The sequence below is a fragment of the Oreochromis niloticus genome, linkage group LG4 (assembly GCF_001858045.2).
Source record: "Oreochromis niloticus isolate F11D_XX linkage group LG4, O_niloticus_UMD_NMBU, whole genome shotgun sequence".
Taxonomy (NCBI): Eukaryota; Metazoa; Chordata; class Actinopteri; order Cichliformes; family Cichlidae; genus Oreochromis; species Oreochromis niloticus.
Genome location: NC_031969.2, coordinates 11,874,102 through 11,891,441, shown reverse-complemented (window position 1 = coordinate 11,891,441; position 17,340 = coordinate 11,874,102). Strand labels below are relative to the sequence as shown.

The following is a 17,340-nucleotide window of genomic DNA, read 5'->3' as shown; positions in this document are numbered from 1 at the left end:
GTCGCGGAACACTGGACCAGCTCTTTATCCTCTCAAGGATACTTGAGGGTGCATGGGAGTTTGCCCAACCAGTCTACATGTGTTTTGTGGACTTGGAGAAGGCATTCGACCGTGTCCCTCGGGGTGTCCTGTGGGAGGTGTTGCGGGAGTATGGGGTGTCTGGCCCATTGCTACGGGCCATTCGATCCCTATACAACCGTTGCAAGAGTTTGGTTCGCATTGCCGGCAATAAGTCGGACTCGTTCCCAGTGGGTGATGGGCTCCGCCAGGGCTGCCCTTTATCACCGATTCTGTTCATAATTTTTATGGACAGGATTTCTAGGCGCAGCCAAGTGGCGGAGGGCTTTCGCTTCGGTGGCCTCAGAATCTCATCTCTGCTTTTTGCGGATGATGTGGTTCTGTTGGCTTCATCAGGTGAAGGCCTTCAGCTCGCACTGGAACGGTTCGCAGCTGAGTGTGAAGCAGCGGGAATGAGGATCAGCACCTCCAAATCTGAGGCCATGGTTCTCAGCCGGAAAAGGGTGGAGTGCCCACTCCGGGTCGGGGATGAGTTCATGGGTGCCATCTCCAACAACGATGAGGCGGCCTACATGGACGAAGTGAAGAATCTGGCTTCATGGTGCCAGGACAACCACCTCCAGCTGAACATCGGCAAGACCAAGGAGCTGGTGGTGAACTTCAGAAGGAGTCAGCACAGAGACTACAAGCCCATTATCATTAATGGAGCTCCAGTGGAGAGGGTGCAGTCCTTTAAGTATCTTGGTGTCCACATCTCCTCAGATCTGACATGGGCTGCCCACATTCAGGTCCAGACCAAAAAGGCTAGGCAGCGCCTGTATCACCTACAACAACTGAGGAAGTTCAGGGTCTCTCCAAAGATCCTCAGGATCTTCTATACAGGCGCTGTGGAGAGCATCCTCACACAGAACATGACATCGTGGTTTGGGAACAGCTGTGTGAAGGACCAAAAAGCTCTCCAGAGAGTGATCCGTACAGCAGAACGCTGCTGCAGGATTGCTCCCCCCCCGCTTGAGGACATCTACACCAGGAGATGCAACGAGAGCAACGCAGATACTGAAGGACCCGTCCCATCCTGGCAACAAACTGTTCCAACTTCTACAATGTGGTAGAAGGTTCCGCATCATCCGGGCAAGGACAGAGAGACTCAAGAGGAGCTTCTATCCTCAAGCCATCCGGGCCCTAAACCAACCCCCCCCCCCAACGCACACACACACCCGCCCTCTCACATCATCTATAATTGACTGAGACTCTCCTCCAGACACTCAATTCCTTTAACTTTAAATATGTTTATATTGTCCATTCTGTAAAATAGTCAGATGTCTATTCATATTAATGTACAGAATTCACCTGCTTGCTGCTACATTCACCCAATGTATATACTATATATATATATATATCTATATTTATAATGTTATTCCTCTACCCCCCGCCCCCCTTTTTTGCACATGTCGAGGAGCGTGTCAGGATACATTTCACTGTGTGTTATACTTGTATAACTATGCATGTGACAAATAAAGAACCTTGAACCTACTGTGTTGCTTATGAAATCCATGAAGTGCTACGGAGAAAATTAAATTTTATTTATGTAATGAACACATTGTCAACCCTTAAAAAATAATAACTAAAAATAAAGTCAACCAGTTGAAGGTGTCTTTTAAATGAATTAAAAAGCTGAACTTAAATTATCCATGTAGCAAAAGAAAAACAGTGAGCCGTCATCCTTATATCGCCTTCTGGGCTTCCCGGAGCGGAGCCTTGACCAGAATTTAAAAAAAAATAATTGGAAAAAAGCACTATGCTCCTAAAAAATTAAAAATAAATATTTTCAACATATCTGCATAATATTTATTTTACCGGGTTAATGTGCTTCGCGGGGCGTGGCCCGCAGAGACGCTGCAGAAGAGGTACGACGTACCTGAGTGGCATCCGCAATCACGCCTCACCGGCTTGCTCTCTCTGCTGTTGTTTGTATGTGTCGGGCTGTGCGCTGGAAAGCTACAGCCGGCTGTGTGTGTGAAAAGTGGTCAATAAAGAGATGCTGAAGAGCATGTTCATGTAAACATCGTCGGTTCTGCCGTGATGTGTTTACAATCGGACTTCTGCTCCTGAACCTCTGCGCACAGCGTGTGCTGTACGAAGTCACTTTCATCTTTACGCAGGACTGTAAGCTGTCGTCTGTGAGGCGTGTGCGGTGTTTGTTTTTAACATAGTTCATGGTGGGGAATAGATGCTCACATACACATGTGGATCCGAAGATCGACACGCCACAAATTAGACATACTGTAGGCCACTCTCGTCAGAAGTAAATACAAATGACTCTGCCCAGGCATCGTTAAATGTTGTATTTTCTTCAGATATTTTTCTTTTCTTACAGTTCTCCATACTAGGCCTACCTGGGGCTGAAAGTCTCGGTAAATGCACGTCGTTTCGGCGGGTACCGGCTTCAAAGAGTGTGACGCTTATTTTGAACAACGAAAATAATAAAATATAACTTTATTTTTATTATTCAAGATCGCAATAATCTTCCAATTTAGAACTACAAGTTTAAAAAAAAAGAACTAACACAAATAAAAAACACTTCAGTTAAATACTTATAATTTATTTTTCCAAACCATGCAGAGCCGCAATATAAGGACTAAAGAGCCGCAGGTTGCCGACCCCTGGTTTAGGGCAGTGGTTCCTAAACTTTTTTTGCCAGGCCCCCCTTTTTTTACAAGAAAAATGTTCGCGCCCCCCCACCACCTAACCCCCCCCCGCGCACAAACACATCCTCCAAACACACACACCCATATTTTGTTTACAAACTCCATTGCGGTTTATTTCACACCTCAAACATTTAGTAAACAATTAAGCAAATACAAGTAAACGGCAATAAATTACAGGTAGTAATAAAATATACTACTAACTCTTTTACGCTACGTCAACTACACGGGTATTTGTAGTGCTCCTGACATTTAGTTAGTTATTACAAGAAGTGTTTGTGAACTAAAAATCAAGAATGTGGGATACTGTTTGTCCGTGATTTGGAGAGCACAGCGCGTGCTTTGGACATGACATGTCCAAAATGTCAGGAGTAGTTAGTTATTACAAGAAGTGTTTGTGAACTAAAAATCAAGAATGTGAGATACTGTTTGTCCGTGATTTGGAGAGCACAGCGCGTGCTCCCGACGCAGGGAAACTAATTTTGCAGGGGAGACCTACCTTGGCACTTGTGCAGGTGAAGCCAAAGGGAAGATATGCTTCACCATATTTTCCTGTCTTTGGCTTGGAAGGAAGTTGGTTTGGAAACATATTTGGCGATGCTTCATCTCCTGCTTTGTTTGTGTGGGAGCCCCGTCAAAACCTGTCCACAGTGTCCAAGCGCTCTTTTTTTTTTTCTTTTCATACCGCGCCCCCCTGCAATGGCTCTGCGCCCCCCCTAGGGGGCGGGCCCCACACTTTGGGAACCTCTGGTCTAGGGTGTCTAGCTCTGTACTAGCACTTAATAAAGTGGTCAGTGACTGTATGAGAAACTGATGCATAAAGCTCTGTAGCCAAACCCACATGTTGTATCTATAGCACAGTAAAGTGGAAAGTTACAGCAGATCCTACAAAGCACTGTTTTATCCAATCTCTGTAAGAAAATCCTGAAGTTCAAACAGGAACGTGTAGGGCGAAGAGAACTACATTTCCCTAAAGCCATCGCGCGAGTCTGAAACGAGGAAGCGAGCTGTTTACTAGAGAGAGGCAAACAAGAACAGCTAGCAAGAGAAGGGGAGGCTGTAATAATAATTATTAGGCTGTCGAGGCAATATTGAATATTATTGAATGTAACAGGCTCAATTTGGCGGTGACAATGAACGAGGTTTTCTCGTATGAGAGTTTGGTTCATGCTGTCTCAGGAGCAGTGGTAAGTTGATCCTAGTTTCAGTATGCGCTGCTTAATTTAAAGTCACAAATGGGAGTTGCTGTATTGTCACTACTTATATGCTTTAAAGATATCCAAACAGAGCTCAGTTCAAAATGACAATTTCCAGTCCCAACTTTACCAAAAACATTAAATAGTAGATAATGTAGCTGTAAATGTTTACAATAACCTCTTTATTCGGCGAAATGTTAATGTACTTGTAACTTATTAAACACGCCGAATTGAATACTGAATAACAATCAAACGTCTTATTTTTGATCCTAGTGTGCATTTTAAGCCGTTTGCATGTATGTTCCTGTAACTTGCTCGATTTTTATATGGGATTCATTCGAGGGTTTGTTCCATATGTGAAAAAAATGGCATGCCATGGATTTCTTACTGTTGCCCCTTTAGGGAAGTGTGACTGCAATGACAGTGTTCTTCCCTCTTGATACTGCCAGACTGCGGCTCCAGGGTAAGAGAGCAGAAATCACAGTCTCATTTCCAAAAGTTTTTTTTTTTTTTTAAATGAAAGAAAATCCCCATCTGTTTGTGTTCAGTGGATGAAAACAGGAAAGCCAAATCAACTCCAGCCATTCTGGCAGAAATTGTGAAGGAGGAAGGATTGTGAGTATAGATAGTGAAAATCCCAATGTGTTTCAAGCCAAAACTATTTTAATAAATTTGCACGCATCCCCTCAAGCATCAAAATACAGTCTTTCATGCAGTAGAAGGCTGCTAAGGTGTGTCCCTGTGTTTACTTCTGCCCCTTCTTCAGACTGGCACCCTATAGAGGTTGGTTCCCTGTCATCTGCAGCCTATGCTGTTCGAACTTTGTCTACTTCTACTGCTTCCACTGCCTCAAGGCTAGCTGGCTGAAAGGAAAACAGTCAGCACCAAGCACTGACTTGATCATAGGCATCGCAGCAGGTGAGGTGGTCATTGGCAAGAACTGCCATCTAATTTCAGATGAGTCCCTCATACCTTTGTCCTGAGAATGACTAGCGTGAACTCCTATTTAGTAGCCTGTTCTGCACAGTGTATAAAACCAATTTACATTATTTACATTTCTAAATGCTAAAACCGGCAGTAAAGATTTGATTTCATCTGCCTTTTTGTCTCTCCAGGGGTTGTAAATGTACTTGTCACCACCCCTTTGTGGGTCGTCAATACCAGACTGAAGCTCCAGGGCTCTAAGTTTCACAATGAAGACATCCGTCCCACCAACTACTCTGGGATTCTGGGTAAATGACCTTACATTTGACCTCTAATGAGTATTTGTACAAACCTTCTACACATGTGCATACTACTAGTTCTCTCTCTCGTGCGTTTGCTTCCAAATTGTTTTGATTTTGCAGATGCATTTGTGCAGATCATCCGTGACGAGGGCGTTGCAGCGCTTTGGAACGGGACCTTCCCGTCCCTACTGCTGGTGCTCAACCCCGCTATCCAATTCATGATTTATGAGGGCCTGAAGAGGCAGCTGAGGAGAGGCATTCCCAGGGAGGTGAGTAAGAAAAGGGAAGTATGCAGACATTGTCTGGTTGGTAATTCTGTTCACATGATTTGTTCAGTGGCTTTGCATGTGTTCCCTGGTCTTTTGAACACCACATGTTTTGAGACTTTTTCGGACACTACCACAGCATTTGTGGGTATGTTTATTAGCTAAGGAAAACATGATGGGTAGAGAGAGTAAAACTTTTACACTTCACCTATTAGTGAGGTCATCTGAACTCAAAACTTTCACCTTTAGGATACGTTTGTTCCTCTGATGATACACAAAAGATTCAGGTTCTTCTTTCTGTCAAAAGCTGTCATCACTGGAGGTCTTTGTGATCGGGGCCATCGCCAAAGCTATCGCCACCACTGTGACATACCCACTGCAGACCATACAGTCCATTCTTAGGGTATGCCTGCATTGTTTTGTTCACTTTTAAAGTGACGCATATACTCTTTTAGTATCTAGATTTGTGAACGTATGAACCTGTAACAAAGAAAACATTAATCTCAGAGATATGTTTTTCTTTTTTCTTTTTTGTTCAATCACCACAGTTCGGACAGTACAACAACACATCAACAGAGAAGTCAAAGCTGCTGTCCAGTCTCAGAACTATCAAGTGTCTGCTGGTCAACAGGGTGAGGTAAGTGTGTTACCTCACCCTGAAATTGCCACCATGACGTATGGGTTAGAAGGTCCTGGGTTTGAAGCCACCATCTGACTAGCGTGTTCTTGTATGTTTTGCCTGTGTCTGGCTGTCGTTCTATGAAAAAGTGGTGATTTAATTGGAAAAGGAGAGGAAAATGGGTGGATGGGAACCCCAAATATGGTTTTGTTACATCCACATTAGAATCTGCTTGATTTTGGGTGACCGCATTTAAACAGAGCACGCTTAGTCAACGTGGGTTAGAATTACTATGAAGAACAAGATGAAAGAAATAGCTCCATTTGGTATTTTAAAAAATCTGTATGCATGCAGAAGCTGCTCTGTTTGTTGCTTTTTGTGTTGTTGGGTTTTTTTTACAACAGAAACCATTGCAAATGCATTACCATACACATCTGCAATAATTATGTACAACTAACTGTACAGTCAGACTCTAGAGAACTCATCAGGAAAACACACCGGATAATCTCTGCATTTATATTTTAACAATTAGATTAATTATATCCAGCATAACAAGCAAATGATCCCTGGTTTAATTACTTGATTGAACCTTGTGAATTAGGGAGTAGTTGAAAGGTGCTTTATATGGAGTATGGGCATTCATCTCTGGGCCCTCGTGATGTATCATCTGCGTTCCTGAATATTAATAATTTTGCTCTTTCACTTCTTGCTCTTTAACGTTTTCATGCTGGTTTTCTTCTGTAGGAAGTATGGTATGTTGGGTCTTTTTAAAGGCCTTGAAGCGAAGCTGCTGCAGACGGTGCTGACTGCTGCTCTCATGTTCCTTCTCTACGAGAAGATCGCAAGCTCCACCTTCAGAGTGATGGGACTGAGCAACAACCACTACAAGAGGCGCTAGCTTACAAAGACACTTAACTGCACACTTGACCACAATAAAGGACCGATGAGCGGTGGAAATCACTGCTGACAAGACCGTATGAGTGACGGGGGCTTCAACTGCCTGGACACCAGTCACTTTTTTTAAAAAGGTGAAACTGTAACTTGCGTAAGCCATCCAATAAAACATTACAAACTAAAGAGTCCTTTTATAGGGAATTTTATAGGTAAAGAGGTAATGTTTGATAATGTGGAAGCTGAGAAGTGCAAAGTTTTGGGTGTTTTTGGGAAACAGCCAAATCAGAAAAGTTCTTCTGTCTCTCTGGGCTCTTTCTCCAAGTCGTTCATAGACACAAGGGAGCACCAAGATCTGGGTTACGGCACTGACTCATCTCTTTAGTTAAATACACACAAATAGAAAATCCTTGGTGCACCTGTCTGTAAGAATAACTTCCTGTTTACCAGCAGCAGAATAAAAAATATCAGTGTGTTGATACAAGGATTTTAAGAGGCGATTACAAAACATAAGCACAAGAACTCATGTTAAAAAGCAAAGCTTTATTAACACCATTACTTTTAACATGGACGTGTTTGATTCAGATGACAGCCTGGGTTTGTAATGACCCTCAGCAAACAAATATTTTAAGCAGCAGCTTTATTATGACCTGGTGGCAGGTATAGCTTTTAAGATGAGGGCATTTTACTGACATTGAAGGCCTTAAATGAAACTGTATCAGGTGGAAGTGCATTGCAAAGTATTTGGGCAGGGCAACTAAAGGTTCTGAGTCCCATGGTAGTCAGGTGAACAGGTGGAACAGACAAGAGACGCTGAATATCAGACAAATAAGAAGGAGCAAGGTTATGAAGGGCTGTGGAAGTGGGAAGGAGGATATTGAAGTTGATGCATAGGTGAACTGGAAGCAGTAGGTATCAATGGACCCAAAGTGTGGCAAGAAAATATACACTACCAGCATCACAATAATCGAGACCAGACAACGATTAAAAAAAATAATAATAATAATTATATAAAATATTCCAAGTTGGGCCCGCGTGAATTGTAGCTTCAGTCTCCTGTTTTTAGCCGCAGCTTTAATTAATGTTTTCCAAAGTACAGCACCTCCTATCAGCATCAGCACATTTACCGGTTCCCACCAAGGTACGCACGTGGGGCTCGCACAGATCCCACAAGGTGTGATGGGTAAAAGCACCGCTGCAGCGTGCGCTCGGTCCATCCCTGTGGTGTGTTAATCGCTGGTCTAACAGTTACGTGACGCGGCAGTAGACTTTCATAATTACGTAAGCACTTCAGCTCTGTGGCGCTCCCAAATAACTATTAAGCTTGACTTGTGCCTTCTCACTAAGATGGACTCAACAACGACAAAAGACGCGGAGAAGAATTGTGTTCTGTGCTGCCAAGAGGTCGAGATCTTCGCCTTGGGAAAATGCGACCATCCCGTTTGTTACCGCTGCTCCACCAAGATGAGGGTGCTGTGCGATCAGAAGTACTGCGCCGTCTGCCGGGAGGAGCTCGACAAGGTGCGCGTTCTTCTGCTACTTTAACCCGGGGATGGAGCCTTGTGGCGCTAGCTAGGCCGTAGCGTTCTCATAGTTTTTACTCTATAAAAATAGGCACAAGTTGTGTGTTGGCATCCTAACTGCGTTCAGAATCAATTAAAATAGTCACTAGGGGGAAAAAGAGGTGATAAATCATTGTGCGTACCCACTGTGGAGACCACTTTTTTCCTCGCTGTCATTAGCTTAGCTAAACTAACTAGCGAATATTAGCAAGTGCATAAGTTAGCTTATCTGTTAGACTGACACTGGTCAGAAAGAGTTGGTTTAGAAGCCGGCTTTTATAATTGAGCTGATGACAGAGTGCTTGTCTATCCGACGTTCATGGCTATACCTCATTTAGCCAGGGTGACAGTGAACTCTGTAATACATTTAGTCGAACACGTTAGCTGTCACCTCTCAATCTAGCGTGAGCTTTAGCGGCGCCGGTATGCTACCTGTTATTACTGGGTTGTGATAAATGTTTAATTGATATAGTTTTAGAGGTCATTGTGATGTCTGCCTACTGTCAGCCCTGAATAAATTCCGAATCTTGATTACAGATGACGGAATGAGTCAAAACAGGTGGACGGCCTCATAACACTCCCTTAAAAGCCAAATAAGCTGTGATCAGAAGTTTACATCCACTCATTATGGAAATGAATGTCATGGTCATTTGGAGCTTTAAATGACTTCGTTCTTTCTCCAGGGTAAAATGATTGTATAGTACACATCTTTAATGACTTTGATAAAACAAGATTGGGTTAAATATGGACACAGTTCCAGTAGGACAATTATCCCAAACACACATTAAAACTGGATTTAGAATAGATAAAGCAGGTTAACAATAAGCTTCTGGAATGGCCTTCCCAAAGTCCCTGCTTCAGCCCCACTGAACATTTGTTGACTGTGCTTAGAAAACAACTCTGAGACTGACCAATTTGAATGAAGTCTAACAATTTTGACAAGAAGAGTAGTCAAATATCCAGCCAGGATTACAGAGAGCATTTCAGCCTTTCAGCACTAAATTAACATGACATTCGTGCCCATGATGAGTGGATGTAAACTTTAGTTTCCCAACAGCTGAATGTTGTAATGTCAAACTGTGTTGAATTGCCTAGATTAGAAGCGTACCACGTATACATCCTCTGTACTGACACGGTTTTGCTCTTGCGTCATTTCATGTGATATTACAGTAGGTGTTTGTGAGACATCACTGGTATGCTTTCTATTTCTAAAAGAATCATCTTCCTCCAGTTACCACAGGTTCTTACTAATCTGACTGTCATGTTGTTTTCAGGTGGTGTTTGTGAAAAAACTGCAGGCCTTTCAGTCTCTGCCCTATCAGCAGTTCCACTGTGAGAAAAAGTATGACATCTATTTTGTGGATGAGAAGATCTATGCCCACTACAGGTACTAGATGTCTCTGTTCTTTGTGCTTGTGTTGTTCTTTGGCATTTCAGTTCATTTATACTACAAAACCCAGAAATAGCAGTAACAGAATAACAGTTAACATAGCTGAACATTTGCTTGAAAAATACAATGGAAATGTATACAGAGAGCTATGCTGGTATTAACTAATGCTACATGTGGTTAGAGATGGAGCTCTTGCTGTCTCAGCATGTGGTCATATTGTGAATGTATACAATCAGGTACATAAACCGGTATAACTAAAAGTCGGCTGGTAAAGCCTTTAGTGTTATCTTCTTGAACACTCCATGCTGTGTTCTTGTTTTGATTGCTTTTAAAGCGAGTCTAAGTTTGTGTGATGGCTAAAGTGAGCGCTTTTATTTGCAAATGTGTAAATGACTTGCTTTAGCAGGAAGTATCCTCAATCTGATCTGTCATTTAACTAAACAAAAACTTGGCTTGAGTTTTGGGTTTTACCTGCTGTATGCAACTGGCTTTAATGCCCCTTTTGATTTTTACTTGACTCCGACTGAACTTTTCCTCGGTGTGTGTCTGTCAGGCATCTGCTGCTGCCCGAGTGTCTCCGCTGCTCAGAGCCCAAGGTTTTCTCCAGGTTTGAGGAGCTCGAGCAGCACATGAGGAAGCAGCACGAGCTTTTCTGCTGCAAGCTCTGCACAAAGCATCTAAAGGTATCATCATCATCCCCAAAGAGCAAATAAAGCAGTGTTTGATTGGGTTCTCAGTATCACATGACTACAGTAGTAGCACAAATGTACATGGAGACTTTGTAGCACAAACAGTTCTTTTTGCTTTTTTTCATATCTGAACACTAATATGAATATGAACGTTTATGAGGCTTAGTTACTCTTTAGTTCAGCTTGAGGGCATCCAGTCATTGTCCTTGACAGCAGTATCTGCTACTAAATGTTAACAAAAGCACTTACACAATACAGTTGTTAAATTATATTAAATTCAGCCCCCTTTTAAAGGTTGTTATTTGATGTATTGCTTTTCACACCGAATGAGAAACCATAGCGTTGTTTAAGTTGTCTGTCGATAACTGAAAGTGCTGTGCATCAGGTCATTAACTTAAAAGGTTTTGCTTGTACTATTAATTCAGATTTGTAAATTTTGCAATCATTTTTTATGCATTTGATTTGTTGGTGGAAAGATTTTTTTTTTTTTTTAAACCTGCTATTGAATATAAAAATGGTGAGTGGGACAGACTTACATTTTCAGGCAAATAAGGGCTGGTTGAAGTAAGTCAGATAAAAAGAAGACAAATGTCAGTATCCTGATAAAGCGCTTTGTTTGCTAATCTCCTGAATAATCATTTACTTTAAAAGTTATTCTTTCCCTGCAGATCTTTTCCCATGAACGGAAGTGGTATAATCGTAAGGAGCTGGCGCGTCACAGAGCGCATGGAGACCCGGATGACACCAGTCACAGAGGCCACCCGCTCTGCAAGTTCTGCGATGACCGTTACCTTGATAATGACGAGCTGCTGAAACACCTGCGTAGGGATCACTACTTCTGCCACTTCTGTGATGCAGACGGCTCTCAGGAGTACTACAGGTGTGTGCGACCCTTTCACCCAAATCCTCTGTTTAGTGTTTTGTTTGTTTTTGTTTTTGTTACCTAATGTTGATGAATATTAAACCAGACTTTTGTTTTTAACCCTGCTACCAACAGTGATTATCAGTATCTGAGTGAGCACTTCAGAGAGAGTCACTATCTGTGCGAGGAAGGTCGCTGCGCCACAGAACAGTTCACTCACGCGTTTCGCTCCGAGATTGACTACAAGGCTCACAAGGCTGCAGCACACAGCAAGAATCGAGCAGAGGCTCGACAGAACCGCCACATCGACCTGCAGTTTAACTACGCTCCAAGACAGCAGAGGCGAAATGAAGGTCGGTCGGTCGAGACGATCGTGTTTTTGTATTGCCATACCACCGGGATTTCTGTTTGGCATTTGAGATGATCAGAACATGTGCGTTTCTTACAGGCATGGTGACAGGCGAGGACTACGAGGAGGTGCGTCACAACCGAGGAGGAAGGGGAAGGCCTCACGGGGGACAGAAAAGCTGGAGGTACTCGAGGTGAGTATAAATGACCAGCTCTGAGTTAACTGGAAGGGAGCATTAGGGGTGGAGGTGTCAGAATTGGAAGAGATGGCTGTTGTTAAAGGGTACATTCGTCTTTGTCTGTGACATGGAAATTTTCCTGGATATAAAAAGATGGATGGGTGCAGTTATATGCATGAGAACTGGACTGCAGAGCATCCACTTGTACTGAGAGACAGACATGGAAAACATTTAAAGAATGGATGCACAGCATTGTTGCACCTGGGTGTCTCACATTGTGCTGTTACTGTGTTTGCACGCTTGTGTATGTGTATATTACTTTAAAAAACTTTAGCAGCTGTTAGAGTGGGAGTAGTTTCTTGCTTTTGACTGTTTTGTCTGCTTGTCTGCACAGAAATGAGGAAGACAGGCAGGTGGAAGCTGCTTTGAGGGCATCCATTGCAATGCGAAGACAAGAAGAGAGAGCAGCAGTGCAGGAGAGGAGTGCTCCCAAACACTGCAGAGAGGAGAGGGCAGAGAGGGCCGAGAGACCAGAACCGGAAGAGCTCAGACACCCGACCGGACATTCCAAACAAGCGAGCAAACTTCCAGGTAAAAAGTAAACTGAAAAAACATACATAATGGTTATGGTGTTGCTAGGTGTCAGGCGTGTTTGTCTGCTAGTTTTAGTGTATTTATTTCTGCCTCTTTAACAGTAAAAACAATGAAGAGCCAGAACCCGCGAGATGTAGAAGATGACTTCCCAGCTTTGGGAGCCACAGCTGCTGCACCTGTGTAAGCTTCATCAGAGTACAACATTAAGCTCTCATCATTCAGTGTGTGTGTGTGTGTGTGTGTGTGTGAGCGTAGTGTGACACAAACCTGTCATATGTGCTGTTTTTTGTTTGTCCCTGCAGTGTAAAGTCAGCTCCTGCAGTGACTGCACCATCCCACGTAGCTTTAAAGGAGGACGACTTCCCCAGCCTGTCGACTGCCACGCTCACAACCCCCATGACCCCAGCTTACTCTGCGCAGCCTAAGAAGACGTCCTCTTTTCAAGAAGAGGATTTCCCTGCTCTTGTCTCCAGAGTCCGGGCCCCCAAACCTGCAGCTGGTACCACCTCTGCTTGGTCCAACCACACATCTGCAGCTAAGCCCAACACTCATCCTCCTCCCTCCTCCAGACCTCCCCCACCCCTCTCTTCTGTATCCTCTGGCCCTCAGCTCCTGTCCTCCTCATCCTCGTCGTCTTCACGGAGGAAAAAGAAAGTGGGTGAGAACGGGAAAGCGTTGTCAAATTACTCTCCCATTCATTCCGACGATGAAAGCGGAGGAATGACGCAGCAGGAGTTCCGCTCAGTGCCCACCATGTTGGATATCTCCTCTCTGCTAACCGTTAAAGCAAGCAGCAGCAAATCCTCAAACCCAGCTGTGACCTCGAGCGCTTCAAATCCGACCCCCAACACCGATCTCCCGACCCCAAAAGCCAACAAGAAGAAAAAACAGAAGAACCCAACTGCTCCCCCTACATCTGCAACTACAACATCAGACCTGGGAACAACTGTAAATCCAGTCTCAGTGGAAACTACGGCACAAAAGGAAAACGTTCCTGAGAAAACGTGGAACAAACCGCTTTCCGGTCCTGTGACAGCGGCACTTACAAGTGGGCTGGCTAACGGCTACGCTGAGCAATCACCACCCACTAGCAAAGATAACGCTCCGGTAACAAATCATCCCAATACGGAGCCTGCCGATGAACAAGAGGAGGAGTTCCCTGCCCTCATGACCAAAAATCCACCACCAGGTGCGGAATAACAATCCACAGTATTCATTTATTGTCAATTTACACGTACTGTTGCTTCTTTCCATCCAATATATACACCATACAGGTCTTTCTTACAAGACCTGAAACTACTAAACATTTAAAACTGAATGTACAGCTGCTTTAATGACTGATAGCTGCCATCAAAAAAGAAGCAGGGGGGAGGAAGACTTCCTGGAAATCATTTGGAAACTCTCCAACTTAGCTCTTACAATAAACAGAGTCAATAAGAATTATGGAAAGTCATTTCTATTCTTTGATTGTGTGGTTGATTGGAAACCAGTAATTGTTCATTAATAGGCAATATGATATTTGCTTGATATGAGAGTGGTCTGTCAAGCAGTGGTAAAAAGGTAGACAGCTAAGGTTTTCCATAGACTTCATATAAAAGAAGAGTCCCATAGATTTTGACTCCTCATTTAGTGAACGGTTCGCTAATCTAATGTTTTGTTTTGTTTTTGTTTGTTTGTAGTAACATCTGGGTAAAAAACAAAGCAGCCACATCCCTAAATTTAAAAAAAACAACAACAACAACAACAAAAAAAGTCACCCACCACACAGTTGTTGTAAAGAGGGAAACTGGTTAAAACTTTAATTTTATACCCGGCTGTGAACATGCTCTTCAAAATGTTGTTAGGTGGATATTTAAAGCCTGAGCTTTGAGCTCTGAGCTTTGATTTGACTTTAATTTCATGAAAACCGAAAATTATGATGTAACGATTTTATACTATTGTAAAACAGAATAAATGCCTCACAAATAAGCGTTTTGTTTAAACACAGCAGTGTTGGTTTTATAGTTAAAACCCTGAGAACTGTTTTTCAGAGTTGGTACTGCATCATTCAAAGTTCACACTCTTTGTTTTTCAGGCTTTAAGACCTCTTTCCCAATGAAGGCCTCAGCTCCAGCCCCATCCTCCACCATGCCCCTGCCTCCACCTGGCCTGGGTATGTCAGCCCCTAAACCTCCCCCAGGGTTCACAGGGATCCCCCTCAACAGCAATGTGGTGGAGTCTACACCCCCAGTAGTCAACCTGTGAGCCTATCTCGTTTTTCTACAGTACATGATCACTGCTTGACACAAAGGTTTTTGGTTGGCCTTGTTGGTACTTAGTGTTTTTTGTCTGTTCCCAGGCCTCCCAAAGTGCCGAGCAATGGTTACCTGGTGCCAGAGGACTTCCGCGAGAGGAACCTGGAGCTGATCCAGTCCATTAGGAAGTACCTCAACGATGACGAATCAGAATTCAACCAGTTCAAAAACTACTCTGCCCAGTTCAGACAGGTACTCACTACATAAGAGCTAAGTACTCTGTTGGCATGGATATTTTGTCTGGAGTTTGTTTTTTGTTCCCCGTCCCCTTTAAATGCCCCTGAAGTGGTTACAGTTTGTACATCCCTCCGAGTGTTGTCAAATCCGTGTCTCAGGGACAGACTTTTATTTTATTTTTTAAATGTTTTAATTCCAGTTCACTTTGACTTGAATGAGTAAGTTAGAATTTAGTTGTATTTGGCCTTATATATCAATTATGACATAATAAATAATAACTGTCATTGCTTTATCATCCTCAAATGAGGATAAAGTGATGATGAAGGTCAAAGGTTAACGTACATCATCGTAATGTTGCGCATAAACACGATTATTCAGCACCGTTACTCAGAGTCACGAGGGTAGTGTGCTCCAACACAGGCCTGTAACAATATCATATTTTGACTACGTGATTATCATAGCGTAGATCAGGAAATTCATTATAATGATGTCATGATTTTCCACATTTATAAAAAAAAAAAGTTCTTCTGTGCTGCCAGCTAAAAATGTGAATACGTATGTGCATGTACTGCCTGATTTTTATGGCTGCAACTTTATTTTCTCTCTGAATCAGCTTTATTGGCCAAACATAATAAATTTAAATACCTTTGATTGGATTCCATTAAAGCCTTCACCTCTGTATTTTGCTCTAGTTTGGACAGATGTGGATGTAAAGTGCCACTCCCCTGGTTGTAGGACTGTGTAGTCGATCAGTAAAACAAAACTGCAGCTGATTTCTGCATTATATTAATTATTATTAATAATATATAATAATAATGCTTGCGTGTGTCAAGTGAAAAATGTATAGCCCACTGAAAGAACCTGCTCCTCACATTTGGCACTTCCTGTTTGTTCACTTTGGTCATCTGTCCTCTCTGTCTTTCCAGGGTGTGATATCAGCAGCCCAGTACCACCGTAGCTGTAAGGACCTGCTTGGCGATGGCTTTAACCGCATCTTCAATGAGCTGCTTGTGCTCTTACCAGACACAGGCAAGCAGCAGGAGCTCCTGACTGCGCACGGAGACTGTAAGGCATTGGAGAAGCAGTCTGGGGCTGGAGGAGGAAAGAAAAATAAAAACAAGAAGAACGCCTGGCAGATGCCTGCTACAGCGGTTAACATGGCAGCTGAGCTGGACTGCCGGGTGTGCCCCACTTGCAGACAGGTGCTGGCCCCCAAAGACTTCAACTCCCACAAGACCCTGCACATCACGGAGAGCGAGGAGTTCCCCTCCTTGCAGTCGATTAGCCGCATCATCAGCTAGCCCCCCTTTCTCAGCCTTCCTCTGGTCCGTTTGCCATTGCGAGGCGAATTCAGTTCTGTGGTTCTGACACAGCCACGCAGCAGCCGGTGTGGGAAAGCAGCAGCTCATTTCCTCTGGGAGGAGTCGGAGACCTAGTGTAGCAAAAGAAGATGGTTCATGGTGTTTCCACTTTGATGGGGAGTAATATTGATAGGTTTATGTGATTGGTTTACAGTTCAAGATGCACAGGGTCGCCATATCTTAAATCTTCTTTCAACTCTCATCGTTTGAGGACGTCCCCAGCTGGCACTGGCACCGGCAACGTCTAATCAGAACTCTAAATTTATTTAATGAAAGCGGAGAGACGAGCCAGGGCTTTACTTGAAGAATGCAACGCTCCCTAATGCTGAAATTATATTGATTTTCTTTACTTTCTTTCTTTTTTACCTTGCTCGGGCAAGTTGATAAAGTCTGCATGAGTCTCCAGCTGTGCTGCTTGGTTAAATAAGATGTTCAGTTTGAATATTTAGCTTTATATTTATAGCTGTCTAATTGCTTTTAATTGTTAATTGCTCTATGCAGGCCTGTCGACAGTGTCAGTGAATGAACTCCTCATTCAGGACGGTGTGTCAGAAAGTGAGCTGCTTCAGAAATTAGAACAAATTATAGATTCATCAGTTGAATGTTTTTTGTTTTCCTTTCAATAATCCCCATTCTCTTTTATTCCGTTTGCACAACTCACCAGTAGATTTCATAATTTTGTTTATGGACTGGTACAATGTGGCCATGATGTTGCACAAGGTTTCAAAAGGAAATTAAAGAACTGAACAATGAGTCTTGTTGTATATTTCTCAACAGTTTTGTTCAAATTGTCTTTTTAAAAATGGGACAAACAAGATGGTAACAATTGAGATCTCCACTTCTGACTACACATTTGGTTATGATGAACAAATTCAGCTGAAGGCACCGTTGTTTCCACCCACACTCGGTCTGCGTACTCAAGTAAAATCAAGCACTGACACAAATTTACAGGTGATGGATTAT

At 43.1% G+C, this 17,340-nt stretch overlaps 2 protein-coding genes across 5 annotated transcripts; both read left to right on the top strand.

The window, feature by feature from the left end:
* Positions 1-3,696: 3,696 nt before the first annotated feature.
* slc25a17 (solute carrier family 25 member 17) lies at positions 3,697-7,107 on the top strand. Its single transcript, XM_003454936.5, has 9 exons — positions 3,697-3,910; positions 4,322-4,382; positions 4,468-4,534; positions 4,686-4,837; positions 5,035-5,151; positions 5,266-5,414; positions 5,719-5,814; positions 5,960-6,048; positions 6,775-7,107. Exons 1-9 carry the CDS (start codon positions 3,857-3,859, stop codon positions 6,926-6,928), a joined length of 939 nt encoding a protein of 312 aa, XP_003454984.1. The 5' UTR covers positions 3,697-3,856; the 3' UTR covers positions 6,929-7,107.
* Positions 6,927-17,130, top strand: znf598 (zinc finger protein 598). Of its 4 annotated transcripts, none has more exons than XM_019358104.2 (13): positions 6,927-7,058; positions 8,269-8,442; positions 9,758-9,870; positions 10,427-10,556; positions 11,231-11,442; positions 11,560-11,777; positions 11,873-11,966; positions 12,346-12,542; positions 12,647-12,725; positions 12,848-13,734; positions 14,620-14,785; positions 14,884-15,031; positions 15,943-17,130. In XM_019358104.2, the coding sequence occupies exons 2-13, from the start codon at positions 8,269-8,271 to the stop codon at positions 16,315-16,317; spliced, it is 2,793 nt and encodes a 930-aa protein (XP_019213649.1). In that variant the 5' UTR covers positions 6,927-7,058; the 3' UTR covers positions 16,318-17,130. The 4 variants fall into 4 exon arrangements, with proteins under 4 accessions (XP_019213649.1, XP_019213647.1, XP_005459478.1 ...); XM_019358102.1 differs by lacking the exon at positions 6,927-7,058 and adding an exon at positions 7,988-8,062; XM_005459421.4 differs by lacking the exon at positions 6,927-7,058 and adding an exon at positions 8,039-8,168.
* Positions 17,131-17,340: the final 210 nt, after the last annotated feature.